This window comes from Oncorhynchus keta, chromosome 10 (genome assembly GCF_023373465.1).
Source record: "Oncorhynchus keta strain PuntledgeMale-10-30-2019 chromosome 10, Oket_V2, whole genome shotgun sequence".
NCBI lineage: Eukaryota > Metazoa > Chordata > Actinopteri > Salmoniformes > Salmonidae > Oncorhynchus > Oncorhynchus keta.
This window is the reverse complement of record NC_068430.1, coordinates 17,324,800-17,342,995: the sequence shown is the minus strand read 5'-3', so window position 1 is coordinate 17,342,995 and position 18,196 is coordinate 17,324,800. Positions and strand designations below refer to the sequence as shown.

Here is an 18,196-nt window from a genome sequence, read left to right as displayed (position 1 = left end):
TGACTATCCTACCGATCCTCGACTTCGGCGATGTCATCTACAAAATCGCTTCCAACACTCTACTCAGCAAACTGGATGCAGTTTATCACAGTGCCATCCGTTTTGTCACTAAAGCACCTTATACTACCCACCACTGCGACTTGTATGCATGCTCTAGTCGGCTGGCCCTCGTACATATTCGTCACCAGACCCACTGGCTCCAGGTCATCTACAAGGCCATGCTAGGTAGAGCTCCGCCTTATCTCAGTTCACTGGTCACGATGGCAACACCCATCCGTAGCACGCGCTCCAGCAGGTGTATCTCACTGATCATCCCTAAAGCCAACACCTCATTCGGCCGCCTTTCGTTCCAGTACTCTGCTGCCTGTGACTGGAACGAATTGCAAAAATCGCTGAAGTTGGAGACTTTTATCTCCCTCACCAACTTCAAACATCAGCTATCTGAGCAGCTAACCGATCGCTGCAGCTGTACATAATCTATTGGTAAATAGCCCACCCATTTTCACCTACCTCATCCCCACAGTTTTTATTTATTTACTTTTCTGCTCTTTTGCACACCAATATCTCTACATGTACATGATCATCTGATAATTTATCACTCCAGTGTTAATCTGCAATATTGTAATTATTCGCCTACCTCCTCATGCCTTTTGCACACATTGTATATAGACTCCCCTTTTTTTCTACTGTGTTATTGACTTGTTAATTGTTTACTCCATGTGTAACTCTGTGTTGTCTGTTCACACTGCTATGCTTTATCTTGGCCAGGTCGCAGTTGCAAATGAGAACTTGTTCTCAACTAGCCTACCTGGTTAAATAAAGGTGAAATAAAAATAAATAAAATAAAGATATGAAATTGTGTGTTATATTCTAGGTGACTATGGCAGTTCCTGGAGGGACAAAGGAAAAGCTCACTGACATTCCGTGCCATGTGTGGAAGGGCTTGCCCGATAGCATGAGACTAAGCTGCTCTGCTGTTGATCAAAGTCGCATTGGTGAGTTGAAAATGAGCTGCTTTGGGTTTGTTCTAACGTCACATCACTTTTCAGTTTTGTAGATAAGTGATCAATGATCATTTGTTGGTGGTAAAATTCCGCTAACAGTGCACCGTACGATATGCAGTGAGCGGCTCTGTGGTTTCTGACTGTGGCATGAGTGTAGTTCATATAAGTGTAGCTCCTGATACTTAGGATCATTCAGTAATGACCAGTGATCACAAGGGAGAGGAAGAACTACATCTGGCAGTGGAAGCAGAGTACATTATGAAGGCTTTCAAGTCAAGAAAAATAATAATCTCCAGCCTGTTCTGGCATGCCTCAGAGAATCGGCACACCTTAACACATTTTTAGAGTCTGAAAGCTTTGTATATTGCATGGTTAATTGTGAATGTTGTAGTGCATGTCCAATTCTGGCCAACTTTAAAAAATCTGCATTTGTAAGATTTGATTTGGGATCGCTATCCCCCAATGGCAGGAAGTTGCCTAGGCAACATTTAGTAGGCAGTGGGGTTTTGGTTTGGGATTTTCCTCCACTCTTTTCCCCAGGTGTCTGGGCCTCAAGGCTGATCCCTAAAGGCAAGAGGTTCGGCCCGTTTGTAGGAGAGAGAAAAAAGATGTCCCAGGTGTCCAGCAATGTTTACATGTGGGAGGTGAGCAGCAGAGGATAGAGCAATAGCCTCAAAGATCTACAGTACCTTCACAGACATTTAGGTTGTAAACATCACAGGCACAGCACATCCTCCATATTATATATGCTGTTATCCGTTTTCATAACATTTTAAAGATTATCATCCAGACAACCAATCTGTCGTCTGTAGGTGTATTTTCCAGCCAGGGGCTGGATGTGTGTGGTTACTACAGACCCCATGAAGGGGAACTGGCTACGGTATGTAAACTGGGCATACTCCACTCAAGAACAGAACCTTTTCCCCATGGAGATCAACCGAGCCATTTACTACAAAGTGTTACGGGTAATTCAGACATGAAGTCTCACTGGTAAAATGTTATTCTCTAAACATTTGAGCATTAAAGCAGAGTGATGGTTTGCTATTTAGGCATGTGAATGCAAGAGTACTGGCTATTTAGAGTTCAATCTTCTCTGTGTAACAGTTGGGATAATGTGCCAATTTCTAGTACAACGCATTTCTCATTCCTGGATTGAGGTACGTTTTCCCGAGCCATATCTCATGCTGGCTCCGCAGCGTCTAAATCTACACAGGGAATCTGTCTGACCCTAGTGCAGATGTAAGCAAGCGGTCGGATCTGCAGGCTAGTATGGGGGTTATTCTCATTGAAGCCAAATGAGAGAATTGTGATAAACTTTTTTTTTTTAATTCATGCAAAATACAAATGTGTATTATGCTGTCTCTGCTATACTTGGGTATAATAAACCATGTATAAAGGAATTACATTTTAAAAAATGATGTAAATACATAGTTTGCCATCTACAGCTACTGAAATGTCAGGACCGAACATTCTTGTTGGACTTGACAGGCACAACAAGAGCCCAAGTATTTCATCCTGTCTCTCAGCAAACCTGTCTCTGATTTGTTCCCATTCTCCTCTTTTCTTGTAACAGCCAATAGGACCCGGGGATGAGTTGCTGGTGTGGTACAATGGGGAAGACAACCCTGAGATAACAGCTGCATTAGAGGAAGAAAGAGCCAGCAATCTGAACAAGAAAAATTCACCCAGGGCAAAGCGAGGTAAGGCGTACACCCCTAAAATTCTAATTTCTCTATTACATTTTGCAGTACATATTTACCAAGCTCTTCGATACGATAGCTGGCAGTGGGTGGCAGAAGTCGAAGGAAATTGTCCTTACGCCCATTCGAAGTTGAATTCTTGATAGCATGCTAGCTAGCTAGCTTAGCGAACAGTACAGTGAGGTGTAACTAACTAGATGCAGTAATTTTCCTTTCCAAACTTTCTATCTCAAATTTAGTTTTATGTTACTGTTAATTCATAAAGGTTGATTGCAGCTAAATGTGTAGTTATTATGTAACAACACAGACAGCACGATACTGTCAACATTGGCTTGTCGGATAAATAAGTTAGCTAGCTAACGTAAACGTCACCACGAACCAGCCACCGAGTTTTCTGGGATGTGACCTTTCCAGACTAGCAACTTATTTGCGAGCCACGTTATTTGACCCGTTGATCCATTTGCTACTTACCTATATTTAAGAGGTATCCAATTAGCTAGTTATGTTACAGGACTTGCAGGTTAGGGATTGCATAGTCTGATCGGTTTGTTTCACTCTGCTGTCAATTCAGCTCGGGTAGCAAGCTCGCGAGCTAACAGGCTAGGTCAAGCACGGGCGTGCTAGACTGCAAAAGTGCTGTTTTTTGTGTTCAGAAAATAACTGATAAACAGTTGCCGTTGTGGTAAAGGGATGGTAGATTACACGAGGTATGTGTCATACATGTGCTGTAAACCCTTAGCTTCATCTAGTTAGCTACCTGGGTACGTGTATCAGTTTTCTGTGCCATCGCTGAGAATATGCCTGCCCTGAAATGAAACACCCTTTAATCATTTTCGACGTAACAAATACGATTTAGCTTAACGGTATAGGTTTCTTATACTTTGACAAATTTGAAATGTTCATGTTTCCCAGGTAAGTGAGCTCCATTTTCATTTGGCATCGACTGTAGCTACTAGCTAGCTAGTCAGCCAAAGTCAATGCAAAGTTGAGGTAATGTAGTGCTGCAGACAAGGCCCAGGATGCATGTAGTTGCACAAGTTCTGTAGTCCCACCCTTCCTTTCTCAACAATACCAAATCTTAAAATCGAGTTGCATTTTGCATAATAATTACCTGCTAGAATGAAATTCATACTTTTTTTTTTAATCTCTCTTTGAAATTGACCTCGTGTTTTCCTTTCAATATGAATGACTGTCTATGATTGTCAAGTTTGGTGTAGGCCTATCTATGCATTCAACCCCGGTCTGTTTTTAATTTGCACTGATTTATTGACTGAATAGTGATCGGGAGACGCATAGGGCGGTGCACAATTGGCCCAGCGTCGTCTGTGTGAGGGGAGGGTTTGTCCGGGGTAAGCCGTTATTTTAAAATAAGAATTTGTTCTTGCCTAGTTAAAGGGTAACTAAATAGTTACGTTCACACCAATGCCCAGGGCTAAAAGAGCTTTTATCCCAGGGCAAAACTGAAACCACACGGATTACGTTAATTTGCGTGCGAGTAGAGCGTCAATTCACGTGCACTAAGTAGTTTATGCCAATTACATTGTCATGAAAAGCCATAATAAACAGTTCTATTTATGTTTGCTAAGTAGTCCTTGTGAATTGTGTTCATTTTGACTCACATTATGTCCTACGGAAGCCACCGTACTTGCCTCCTGTTATGTTGGATCACGAACAGGAGCGTTGTAACGTTAGTTAATACACCCTAGCAGTTTTTAAAGAATGTAGTTAGTCTGGTTATTTATACGTAACAGTATTCTCTCTTGAACGGAGTTCGAGTTTCCCAGTCGTAGCCTGCCTAGGCTATATGTCTGTACTTGGCATCAACAAAGGCAGGCATAAAGTTACTGCTTTCAAATATGTATTATTGTCACTGGAGGCTAAACTTAACACAAAATTGACACTTTCTAACTCATTTATACATGTCACAATTCCAGACGTAACAATGCACAAACGGTCTTTTGTGGCGTTTTATATGCTCGCTGTACCGGAATTGCTTCACGTAAATGCGGGGGGGGGGGGCGGAAATAGACTTGCGTTCTAATGTGAAGTGACGGCATTGACGCTCGCGGCCTGTCTGTTTTCTCTCATTCACTACGGTGCATTCTAATTCCAGCGTTTTCACACTCATAAAAAAAGTGGTATTGCTGGCCCTGCTCCAGATGGCCCTGCTCCAGAGCAGGGTGGCACTGACTTTGCAGGGCTAGTCAATCAGTGTTCCATTGTCTCCTAATTTGAATATTTTACTCCAGAAACGTGACGGTTGGTTTCAGGCAACTCTGTTTGTGTGCACACAGGCTTAGCTTGCCCACGACCAGTTTTTGGCTGGGACTAAGGATAGCCAGGGGCTAAGAACATTGCCATGTTAAAAGGCCTATTGAGTACTATCAGTGAGTTGTGTTAAAGTCTCAACATTCAGAATTGTCTGTTAAGAAAGCCTACTTGTCATTTATCTGCAATCCCTCTGACAAATCATGTACATATCTGCATCAAATTTCCAACAAGTGGGAACTATCTATACACCATATAATCTTTCAATGTAAGTAAATTAACTTCTGGGGAAAAACTAAATGCTAGCACAATTTCAATGCTTGTTTTCAAGCACTCAAACTTGTTTATTTTGCTGACTTGAAACCAATTTGAGGGGCACAGGTGACTGAGCTGCAACATGTGTTTCTGTGGCATGAATCAGGCTTTGTAGGCCAGGCCAGATGACCTTATTGTCACAGCAACTCCAGTGATGACTGGATGCTAGCCCAGTCTCTTGAGGCTGGCTGATATCAACTCAAAATGGTCTCCTGCCGAGGGACATAACCACTACATTGATCAGCCATTCCAAAAATATCCATGTCTCTTCGCATTACAGTTTGTTCATTATGTAGCTTAGTGTTTAGTATGACTTGAACAATTCTGAATGAAGCCATCATAGCTGTGAAAATGAATTTAGGCCAGAAGTTGTATTTGACCGTGTTGGATGTTTGCCTGACTTTTAATCCTGCAGCTGTTTTGAAGAAGGAAAATAACATTCTGTATGGTAATGTCGAAAGACAATTGATGACATAAGCACATGTGGTACTTGGCCAACATTGTTTAAGATCCTGTTCAGCAGTCATACAGTATATTGCTTTGCTTTGTGTTAGACAAATATAATATTATGAGTTTGAGATTCCATGTAGTTTTAAGTGCCAACCAATACACAGCACAGTTGTGAGTTGAGGTGTGAATTAGTACACATTCCCCACTAGATGTTCACTTCTCTGAACATCTTTCTGATAGATACCTTTTAAAGAAACTTCATTCCACATTCATTCCACATTTTACCAGTATTGCTTTGGTGTGAATTTTTTTATTTGAGTTTGGCTAATGTTTGTTGGTTGATGTGTGCTTTTTACCTTAGCCAGAAAACTGTTGGAAAGAGCCAGACAGGCTTGTTTGGGTGGATTCCGTGGGCCCAAACAAACAGGCGGAACCAAACCTATTGTCACAGAGATGTGGGATACAGAGGAAGGTAAGTTGCCCCATTTTATAATAGATATTTGGGAAGTCTGTTCAGGTGTAGCTAGTTAAGTCATGTTATTCATGTATTTCAACCATTTCGGCTGGGTTTCCCCCTTTAAATTCTCATATTTTTTTACGTTGAAATTAAATGTTACTTATTAAATTCTGTTGCTCTGCGGTTTTAGGTCCAAATGAGGAGGACGAGAGACCCTCTCCTTCTCCAGGGCCTTCACAGGGGACTCGGGAGAGCTCCACCATGGGGAGTAACAGCCTCTCTCAAGCCCAGTTCATCTCAGCAGCAATGAGAGAGAAAGATGAGGGTGATGAGGAAGACCCAAGGGATCTGCAGCAGCGGCCGTCGCAGATTGCTCGGTCTGCTACTGAAGCTGAGTCGGAGGATAGGTGTGAGCAGCCTGATCTGCCACTAAGCCATAGCAGCCCAGGTGAGGTGGGGCCTGGGAGCCTTCAGACTGCCTCATCCCTACCAAGGCCTGAACCAGAGTCTGACCCATACCTCGACCCTGACCTTGAAGGTGACCCCCACGGAGAGGAGTCCTATCCTTGCCAGCACTGCGAGCGCCATTTCTCCACCAAACAGGGCTTGGAGCGCCACACCCACATCCATGCCACTGCAAACCAGCAAACGCACACGTTCAAATGCCGTTACTGTGGCAAGTCCTTTGGCTCGCAGGTGGGACGTCGGCGGCACGAGCGGAGGCATGAGAACGGGCCAAAAAACAAAGGCCAAAGGCCTGGCTCACTGGCTGGGACTGCTACTTTACTCAGTCCTCTGGGGCAGGCTGACTGTTCCAGCCCAGACTGTGCCACTGTCTCTGGCCACTACGTTGTCATGGGGTCCCCGCTCCCTGGAGGACTTATGCAGAGCCCTCAGCTTGTGAGGAAGGACCCTGTGGCTGAGAGTGACCAGCCCTTTATCGTGGATGAGAATGGAGAGACAAAAGAGCTTCATCCTTGCAAGTACTGTAATAAGGCTTTCGGCACTCACACTAACATGCGCAGACACCAACGCAGAATCCACGAGCGCCACTTACTGCCCAAGGGTGTGCGCAGGAAAGGCATGCTGCTGCAGGAGAGCCCGCAACAGCAGCAGCAGCGTCTGCCTGAGCAGTCCCCCAGTGCCAGCCCACCCCCTGTCTATGTGCCCAGTGCAGACACTGAGGATGAGGGGGACCGAGAGGAGTACATGGTCGACATATCCAATAACATCTCGGAGAACCTCAGCCTGTACATCGACGGCAAGATCCTGTCCACTAGTTCAGTCAGCGGCTGTGAAGTGATCGAAGTGGACTCCAGTTCTGCAGCACTGTTTGGTCTCGATGCAGTGGTCATCAGCCCCAATCAGATCAGTCAGGCTTTCAAAGTGGACACCAGGACCTGTGCTGTGAAGCAGGTCTCCAACCTCGGCCAGCCCACAACGAAAAGGAGAACGTCGACACCCCCGCTCATGCCCAGTCTTAAAATGGAGTCTGAAAATGGGTCCTCCTCTGCCTCTTCCTCCTCCACGTCTTCCTCATCTACCTTGTTGGTGGAAAGTCTCTTCCCTCAGTCCTCAGACTCATTAGCATTTCAAAAGGAGAAAACTATCTATCTGTCTCCTAAGCTCAAACAGCTCCTCCAGACTCAGACAGACGGTCAGAAACCCACCATCGCCCTGATAGCAGACAGCCACAGATTAGCTCCCCCTCTCTCCGTTACGTCTCTGCCTGCAGCCTCAGGCAGGTTTAAGAGAAGAACGGCTTCCCCTCCCTCGTCTCCACAGCTCAGCCCTGCGCTGAAAGCAGATGGCTGTAAGAGCGAGGCAGGGGTCTCGTCGTACACCCTCAAGGTGCCAAAGCTGGAGAGCCTGGGCATTTCCTCTGCCTGGAGTCTGTCCAGCAAAGAGGAGAGGAACACCATGAGTCCCAGCGGGAAGGACGGGTGCAGCTGGTCTGCCTCTCGGACCGGAGGGAACTCGTGTAATCAGCAGCCCTTGGACCTTTCCAGTGGCATCAGTAAATGGAGTGACGGCTTCAACAAGACGCCCAGGGAGGAAGTGCTGGATTTAAGCATGAGTCGGAAGAGTACAGCGGAGCCAGAGTCCAAGGGAAGTCCAGCTCAGACACAGCCCCACACCAAGAAGAAGAAGCCCAATACCAGTATGCTAGAGAAGGTGTTGATGAATGAGTATGCTGGCTTAAACCCAGCAGGAGAGGAGGGCTCTTGTGCCTTGGGAAGCCCAGATTCTCAGTATACTGCAAGCAGTGGTACAGGCACAGGTTCTCACAGTCCCTCTTCCAATATGCCCTTTGAATCAGCCGATCCCTCTCCCCCCTCTCTAACCCCTGTCACTATGAATCCCTCCTCCCCCTGCGTCTCCAGCCTGACCTCTCCAACTCCACCTCCCCCTGTCCTACCCTCTATGCCCTCATCAGACTGCCCCACTTCCAGCTCTCTCCCTGTCCTCTCCCCTAAAATGTCCCCCAGATCCATTGACCATTGTGAGGACGAGCCAGTTTGTGTATCTAACTCTACTACAGCAGAGACTATATTAGCTGCGGTAAGTAACAGTTATGGAGATGTCACTAAGCCAGTAGACCCCACCCACAAAACAGATGCCGTTATCGGGAAAGCTTTATCAAACCCCTCTACAGAGTCCCCCTCAGTATCTGATGCTGTCCCTGTGAGTCTGTCCTCAGCACAATCTAAACCTGCTAGGAGTGGGAACCACATTTTCTTAGATATCCAAATTAACCCAGACCTGGAACCGATTATTACTGAGGGACAGGGGAAATCCCAATGCTCTGAACTCCCTGTTTTATCACCCGTAACAGAATCCCCCCTCACTGCCTCATCGACCTCTCCTGTTGGAATATCAGATGTCCCAGCTCCGTCAGTGGTCTCCCCAGCATCACTCTCTAGCACTGTGATTAAAGAGGAGGTCCAGCACATGGATCAGCTGGCTGATTTAGGCCTTCCTCCTGGTGCCACAGGGTCTTCACCTCCATCTGCCGCTGCTGCTGAAAAGCCCTCTGAAGAGGTGGTGGAGGAGGAGGGATTGGAGCCAGACCCCTTCAGTAAGAGCTTTGTGTGTAATGTGTGTGAGGATCCCTTCCGCTCCATCAAAGAGCTCAGTCGGCACATCGTGGAGCACGCGGCTGAGTGGCCCTACAGGTGTGAGTTCTGTGTGCAGCTGTTTGGGAATGCCCCGGCCCTGCTGGAGCACCGTACAGCCCTCCATGGTGTGGGACGCATCTTTGTCTGCTCCTTCTGCTCCAAGGAGTTCGCCTTCCTCTGCAACCTCCAGCAGCACCACAAAGACCTGCATCCCAGCCAGCCGTGCACACACGCAGCGGTGGAGAGTGGCAAGCTGAGGCCACAGAACTACACAGACCCAGCCAGGGCCAAAGAGGAGAGTAACCTCTCAACCACAGGGCCTGAGTCCTCTGCTGAAGCTGCCTCCTCCCAGGGGGTCTCTGATGTGAAGAAAGAGCAGCCTGATACTAACGGGAAGCATGAGGAGGCTGGACCAGAGGACCCTACTGAAGAGCTCTATACTACAATAAAGATCATGGCTTCTGAAGGAGGCAAGCCTAAAGGCCCAGACGTACGCCTGGGCATTAATCAACACTACCCCAGTTTCAAGCCACCCCCCTTCCCCTACCACAACCGCACGGCTGCAGACTCAGTGGCCTCGGCCACCAACTTCACTACCCACAACATCCCCCAGACATTCAGCACTGCCATCCGATGCACCAAATGCGGCAAGAGCTTTGATAACATGCCCGAGCTGCACAAGCACATACTAGCCTGTGCCAACGCCAGTGATAAGAGGCGGTACACTCCCAAGAAGAACCCCATCCCTCTCAGACAGATAGTGAAGCCTCAGAATGGAGCTCTGTCACCTGCCTCTGCTGCCAATGCAGGGCACAACGCCTTCCGCAGAATGGGCCAACCCAAGAGGCTGAACTTCAACCAAGAACCGCTTGGCAAAACCAAGATGAGTTCCCTCAGTAAGAAGAAGAACCAGCTGGTTCAGAAGGCCATCACTCAGAGGAATAAGACTGCTGCTACTGCTAAGGCCCCTAGCCAGGTTAAAGAGGAGGAGCCGCAGGGGGTCCATGTGTGCCCTCACTGCAGTCGGGAGTTCACTTACCCTGCCAGTCTCAGTAAACATATAGCAGTCAGCTGTCCCATGAAGCCTGTCTCGAAAAAGGCCAAAAAGGGAGCAGCAGCAGAAGAGGCAACACCAGCTGTAGATAAAAACATGAGCCTTCGAAGGAGAACCACAGACTCTGAGATCCAGCAGCCAGAGACTGCTGAGCCGGTGCCCAAAACCCTGGGCAAAACACGCGCTCGCACTTCTGGACCCGGCTCTGCGGAGGCTGAGACCACACCGCGGCCAGGTAAAGGAAAGACTGCTGTCACACAGGTGCGTACGAAGAGGCCAGCCTCTTTCCCTGCTGCCACAGTTTCTCTCAACATGAAAAGTAAAAAAGGCAAAGTTCAATCATTACCCCCCACCCCGTTGCCCTTCGAGACTCCCAGTAACTCTGCACCACTGCCAGCAACCCAGACAAAGCAACGCACGGGCAAGGAAATGCTGCCTAAGAAGGTAGCAGAGGTGAAATTGCCCCTACAGAAGCCGTCTCAGGTGCCGCCTAAGAAAGAAGGGGAACGGTTCTCTCTGAGAGCGAGGGAGCGAGCTGGTGGGCCGGTGACCCGGAGCCTACAGATGGCCAACAATGTAGCTCCTGTGGAGGTGAAAACAGAGAACCTCTCCAGCCAGGGGCCTAAAGAGACCCAGGTAATGTTACTATCAAACGGTGTCCAGTCTCAGCCTATGTTCATGCCAAGTTACTACTCACTTTTAAATAACCCTTTACACAATATTCTGTCTTGATGCGTTGTCTCATCTTCCAGGAGTCCTTGCTGAAATGAGCCAGGTAAAGCCATGTCGATCTGAGGAGAAAGAAGTCCCTGGCTAGGAGGGTGTTGCTGTGCTGGCTCACCTCGGAGGAGATCCTCTGGCCTTCCCAAGGTTCTGACGGACAGGAGGATCTGGAGGTGGGCTGGCTCAGTTACAGGACATCATGGACTCTGCTCTCTACACATCACATGCTGTGTTGGCTGAACAGGAGGGATGCCTTTCTCTCCATCACTCACTGTGAAATGAGCCTGAGACTTTTAAACACAAAAAAGAAACGTTTAACAGACTGTAAATTAATATATACAGTCTGTCATATATTTTCAGTCATAACTTGACCCATAACATTGACATTGGGGTTCCGTTACGGTTAAAAGCTGATATTGCAAATGGCAATCATTTATATCAGTTCACAAAACTGGTCTGGTGTTTCTTTCGCTGTGTTTTTGGTTTACTTGTTTGGTTGTTGAGATGTTGGAGGATTCAACAGTCTTTTAATGCATGTGCTGATTATCCAGTAGAACTAGTCAGAACCCTGTCCCTCGCCTGTGTCCCATGTTAAGTCTTGCACCTACTTTAATTAATACAAATAATTTGCAAATGAATATGTACATTTGATTTCATGTAATACTCCATTGAGAATACATTGTAGAATATCTCTTATGCATTTATTTTTTATTTTTTGTTTATTTGGGAAGCTAGGATTAAACCGCTGTTTTCAACTGTACAAGTGGGTTGTCTGAAAGGTTGGCTGAAAAGAGTGTGTGCAAATGTGTTGTGTGTCAGGCATGTGCTGTATGCGCTGTCTGACAACAGTTGACCCCTTCATCTCAAAGTTGAGACGTTTGTTGTCTCTGGTATGTTTTGTGTTCATGTTGCTTATCAGAGCAGTACCAGCAGGGAAACCTGCCACAACGAGAACAATACCACTTAACAACGTTAGTTCCCAGAGAAGGGATAGGAAGATGAGATTTGCTCTTCACATTGAAAATGTGAGTGGCTAAGGAACACTGCCGCTTATCCAGTTGATTGACATTGTGGATTTCAGAGGCTCACATGCTGTTGTGTTATACATAGTTATAAGTAGCCCCCTCTTGTCTGAAAGCACTTCAAGAAGAAAATCTGACAAACTGTTTTGATTAGATCAGTATGAATCCTTAAAGGACCAATGCAGTCAAACATGATTTTCTGTATTTTCTAGATATTTCCTCACTGTGGTTGGAATACTACTGTGACAATTATGATGCTCTTTTAATGTAAGAGCTGTTTGAAAATACTCACCCAGACCACTCCCAGTCCTAGCAAAAATCTTGAGAAATTGCTCTTTTCAATTTTTATTGAAATTAATCACAGTAGGGTACTTAATTGTTACCCTGAAATGATTTGATATTGAGGTAAAAATGACTGCATTTGGACCTTTCAGTTATTTGGTTTTAAATGTGAAGAATGGGATTTAGACATTTCTATTGCACATGACTGAAACAGAGTTGCCTCAGAAAAATAATTTAAATGTAGTCATTGGAATATTTCCCTGTAACATTTTCCTGATTAAAGACTCCCTATAGATTTGCATTTTTCTTTTCTTTTCGAAACTGTCCCGAGACTTGATTTCATCATTATGATGTAATCAGGTGAATTTATCTGAAATATGTAGCAGCATTGATCTTATTGAGGATTGTCAAAAAAGTTCAAATGTGATGATGTTCGGAAGTATTTTCAAAGGTTTGAAAATTGGAATCATGTCTGGAGATGTGAACAGCTGGAGAGTAGTAGCCACTGTGTTCCAGTAATAAGGACGGCCTGGAAAATTGCTTCAGTTCTAATGTTCCTTTCCTTGCAGTGGCAAACATGCCACGGTCATAGATTGTAGGTTATTTCTGTACCTAAAGTTGTGTGATTGTAGAGGTAGCATATCTTTAATGTGATCTCTACTGAACAAAAATATAAACATTTAAAGTGTTGGTCACATTTTTCATAAGCTAAAATTAAAGATCCCAGAAATGTTCCATGCGCACAAAAAGCTTATCAAATTTGGTGCACAAATCTGGTTACATCCCTGTTAGTGAGTATTTCTCCTTTTCCAAGATAGCCTGTCCACTTGATATGTGTGGCATCTCAAGAAGCTGATTAAACAGCATCATTACACAGGTGCACCTTGTGCTGGGGACAATAAGCAGCCACTAAAATGTACAGTTTTGTCACACAACACAATGCCATGGATGTCTCAAGTTTTGAGGGAGCTTGCAATTGGCATGTTGACTGCAGGAATGTCCACCAGAGCTGTTGCCAGAGAATTTGTTAATTTCTCTACCATAAGCCGCATCCAATGTTTGGAGAATTGGGTAGTACATCCAACCTACCTCACAACCGCAGACCATGCGTAACCACGCCAGCCCAGGACTTTCACATCTGTCTTCTTCACCCTTTGGCATCATCTGAAGAGGGGGAGGGGCGATGCTGAGGAGTATTTCTGTCTCTAATAAAGCTCTTTTGTGGGGAACAACTCATTCTGATGGTCTGTGCCTGGCTCCCCAGTGGGAGGACCTGGCTCCCAAGTGGGTGGGCCTATGCCGTCTCATGCTCACCCATGGCTGCGCCCCTGCCCAGTTGTGAAATTCATTCATTTAAATTGACTGACTTCCTTCTTTGAACTGTAACTCAGTAAAATCTTGAAATTGTTGCGTTCATATTTTTAGCATACATGCAGGTCTGTAACAAATTATGACATACTTGGACATATTATTCTACTTTGATTATGATTTGTTCCTATCTACACCATAACGTGCTATATAGAGTGATTCTCCCGTCTGTCTCCGTGTACAATGCTCACCCTATGAGGAGAGGGAGTATGACTTAAGTGCTTTTTGCATATTTTGGTGGAAAACTTCATTTAACCATTTATTATAAATCTAATATATGATATTTCCGTTTGACATTTTCATCTTATATGTTTGCCTTCCTGCATCAATATTCTTGAGGATTCTCTTGAGTTAAATTAATGGAGAATCTTCTAATATACCCTGAGTGGACAAAACATTAGGAACAACTCACTAATATTGAGTTGCAACCCCTTTTCCCTCAGAACAGCCTCAATTCATCAGGGGCATGGATTCTACAAGGTGTCAAGCATTCCACAGGGATGCTGGCCCATGTTGACTCCAATGCTTCCCACAGTTTTGTCAAGTTAGCTGGATGTCCTTTGGGTGGTGGACCGTTATTGATACACAAGGGAAACTGTTGAGCATGAAAAACACAGCAGTGTTGCAGTGTTTGACAATCAAACTGATATGCCTGGCACCTAATAACATACCCCGTTCAAAGGCACTTACATCTTTTGTGTTGCCCATTCACCCTCTGAATAACACACACACAATCCATCTCTCAATTGTCGAGGCTAAAAAATCCTTTAACCTGTCTCCTCCTCTTCATCTACACTGATTGAAGTGGATTTAACAAGTAAAATCAATAAGGGATTATAGCTTTCACCTGGTCAGCATATGCTATGGAAAGAGCAGGTGTTCCTAATGTTTTGAGAACTCAGTGTATGGTTGAAGATTAATTAACAAAGAAAAATATACCTGTTGACCTCATTATGTAAAACATATTGTTGTAATTTACATATTACATTATTTTTCAATTTGGCGTCTGTACGCTGCCATGTATGATTTAATGTTTTTGGTTAGGTCCTTTTTAGTTGTGATTCCATTGCAGAGTCATCGTACTGTACATTCAGGCATCTGTTTTGGCAAGGTGAGCTCATCTTGATCACCTGGTCCAAGTTTTTTTTAAAGTCATCTTTATGGATTTTGGCTATTGGATAGAATTAAATGCATAGAAAGAAAATCTATACAACAGGATTCCACATGAAAGTAAATTATTTGTCAGTTCTATTCATTCTATTTCTAATGCATTTCATCCTTTCCGATAGGTGAAATCCAGATCATTTATGAAAACTGGGCCATGGTGGTGAGTATTGAGTCCTATTTGGGATGCACAGAGATTTGTCCATCAGTCACTATGCACAGTCTGATTGCAATGTAGTTGATTTCATAAACGCATACTGATTATGTATAGGTTAGACTACAGAATGACAAGCGCATTGATGACAATGTACTTGAGTATGATGGGAGAGAGGTCATCCCAAGGGGAATGTGTCCTCAGAACGTGACTGACTGAATGTCTTTCATCTGACCTGTTAACTTTACCTGCAATATGACAGACAGGGGCTCCAATCCTGTATCCTGCATTGTCTTCTCGACATGCCAAAGAATAGATATTAATTTCTTATTTAAAAAATAAAAGTCTGATGCATGATCAGCCCCCCATAGATTAATTATCTTGCTGTGATGCTGCGGCTCTAGTCAATTATCATGATTTATTTTTTCCTGTAGAGCCAGAATACTACCTGAGGAATAGCTGCTGGAATCGGGCTGTGCTCAGAATGCCAAAAGCGCAGTTTTTTAATTAATTTCCTAGTCTACACTTGACAGAGTACATACAGTAATGTGATATTCTGGGTGGTCGATGAAGCTATCCTATATTGGCATTGGCAAGTTTCTGCCAAACTGAAAGGCTCTCTTCTTTTCGAAAGCTGAGACAGATACTATAATCAAGGCTTATTAAAGTGATTTTACTTTCCCCTAAGTATACACTGAGTGTACAACCCCCCATTTCCCCTCAAGGACTCTACAAGGTGTCAAAAGCGTTCCACAGGGATGCTGGCATTTTTGAAACACGGAACTGTTGAGTGAAAAACCCAGCAATGTTGCAGTTCTTGACACAAACCGGTGCGGTGCGCCAACACCAACTACCATACCCTGTTCAAATGCACTTAAATCTTTTGTCTTGCCCATTCACCCTCTGAATGGTACAAAATACGCAATCCATGTCTCAAGGCTTAAAAATAATGATTTAATCAATATCCTCCCCTTCCTCTACACTGATTGAAATGGATTTAACAAGTGACATCAATAAGGGATCATAGCTTTCACCTGGATTCATCTGGTCAGTCTATGTCATGAAAAGAACAGGTGGTCTTAATGTTTTTTTACACTCAGTGTATATACTGTACGTCGGGAAAAGTAATATAACTTTTGATACGCCTTGATTATATTATCTGAAAATATAATATAGACCAGGGATCATCAACTAAATTCAGTGCTGGACGATTTTTAGTTGGAGTGGATGGTCGGGGGTCCGGAACACAATTTGAAATAATTTGTAGACTGCAAACTAACTGCAAGAAGGCCAAACTGATATAATATTAGAATAAAACATAAATCTTGCTTCCATTTGTTTATGATCACGTGTCTCTCTATTATTTGTTGAAATACTTGGGAACAGAGTTCCAAAATTAAAATAACTTGAAGCTGATTTCTTGGTGTTTTTACACCCAATAATGAAAATGTAACCATTTCAAATGTTTTATTATATTTTTTTGCTCAGTGAACATGAGGGGGTCAAATAAAACCACTGCCAGTTGTGGAACCCTGATATAGACTGTCGGAGGACCATGTCGGGCTGTGATCTGGGTGTATTTTGAGAGCAGTGCACTGTGAGTCATCACAGTGTGGGTGATACCTTGCAAAAAGACTGTTCTGTGAAAAACAATAGAGCCTTTACACTCCAGTCGTCCTCAAGGACAACAACACCTATGATGCAAATGATTCCTAAATCACTCACTTACCGGTACACAAATTGCCCCAGATTCACTGTAATATGTGTACTTTAAACTTAGGAGCACTGCATACAAATTGCATCAGGTATTATCTGATAGTGGAATCGCTATCTTTGTTCCAATACAGCCTGACCAGGACAGAAAGTGACCCTAATCAGAAAGTCTGGTTGATGGCCAGGACATAGTGACCTTGAGACGTCTGAGGCTGGTGCTAAAACATAAACACAACATCAATTTTAAACAGAGGTCAAATAGTTTTGACTACTAAGGTAAAAGCTTTAACGTACAATATTAATGTTAACCATATGCTATGAAATTACACAATATTTAGAAAACCTGTGCTTCAAATACCAAATGTACTGTACAGTGCATTCAAATTATTCAGACTCCTTGACTTTTCCACATTTTATTACTTTACAGCCTTATTCTCAAATGGATTAAAATGTTTCTTTCCCCTGATCAATCTACACACAATACCACAAAAACTGTTTTTATAACTTTTTGCGCATAAAACAAATAAACGTACACAAGTATTCAGACCCTTTACTCAGTACTTTGTTGATGCACCTGTATGACGCTGCAAGCTTGGCAAACCTGTATTTGGGGAGTTTCTCCCATTCTTCTCTGCAGATCCTCAAGCTCTGTCAGGTTGGATGGGGAGTGTCGCTACACAGCTATTTTCAGGTCTCTCCAGAGATGTTTGATTGGGTTCAAGTCCGGGCTCAGGCTGGGCCACTCAAGGACATTCAGAGACTTGTCCCGAAGCCATTTCTGCGTTATCTTGGCTATGTGCTTAGGGTCGTTGTGCTGTCGGAAGGTGAACCTTCGCCCCAGTCTGAGGTCCTGAGCGTTCGGGAGCATGTTTTCATCAAGGATCGATCTGTACTTTGCTCCGTTCATCTTTCCTTCGACCCTGACTAGTCTCCCAGTCCCTGCCACTGAAAAACATCCCCACAGCATGATGCTGCCACCACCATGCTTCACCTTAGGGATGGTGCAAGCTTTCCTCCATATGTGACACTTGGCATTCAGGACAAAGAGTTCAATCTGGATTTCATCAGACCAGAGAATCTTGTTTCTCATGGTCTGAGAGTCTTTAGGTGCCTATTGGCAAGATCCAAGCTGGCTATCATGTGCCTTTTACCATAAAGGCCTGATTGGTGAAGTGCTGCAGAGATGGTTGTCCTTCTGGAAGTTTCTCCCATCTCCACAGAGGAACTCTGGAGCACTGTCAGAGTGACCATTGGGTTCTTGGTCACCTCCCTGACCAAGGCCCTTCTCTCCCGATTGCTCAGTTTTGCCGGGCGGCCAGCTCTAGGAAGAGTCTTGGTGGTTCCAAACTTCTTCAATTTAAGAATGATGGAGGCCACTGTGTTCTTGGGGATCATCAATGCTG

The 18,196-nt window shown here is 44.5% G+C and overlaps 1 protein-coding gene across 1 annotated transcript; it reads left to right on the top strand.

Annotated features, from left to right (window-relative positions):
- The first annotated feature begins 880 nt into the window (after window positions 1-880).
- LOC118373739 (PR domain zinc finger protein 2-like) lies at window positions 881-12,693 on the top strand. Its single transcript, XM_035759955.1, has 7 exons — window positions 881-995; window positions 1,545-1,648; window positions 1,817-1,969; window positions 2,578-2,704; window positions 6,099-6,209; window positions 6,385-11,003; window positions 11,120-12,693. Exons 1-7 carry the CDS (start codon window positions 881-883, stop codon window positions 11,135-11,137), a joined length of 5,247 nt encoding a protein of 1,748 aa, XP_035615848.1. The 3' UTR covers window positions 11,138-12,693.
- Window positions 12,694-18,196: the final 5,503 nt, after the last annotated feature.

What these genes read in the sequence shown, in the direction of transcription:
- LOC118373739 (XM_035759955.1), top strand. Translation starts at nt 881, where the DNA reads ATGGCAGTTCCTGGAGGGACAAAGGAAAAGCTCACTGACATTCCGTGC. An exon ending in GCAATGTTTACATGTGGGAG is followed by an intron (nt 1,649 to 1,816) that starts GTGAGCAGCAGA and finishes TGTCGTCTGTAG; the next exon opens with GTGTATTTTCCAGCCAGGGG. An exon ending in GATGTGGGATACAGAGGAAG is followed by an intron (nt 6,210 to 6,384) that starts GTAAGTTGCCCC and finishes CTGCGGTTTTAG; the next exon opens with GTCCAAATGAGGAGGACGAG.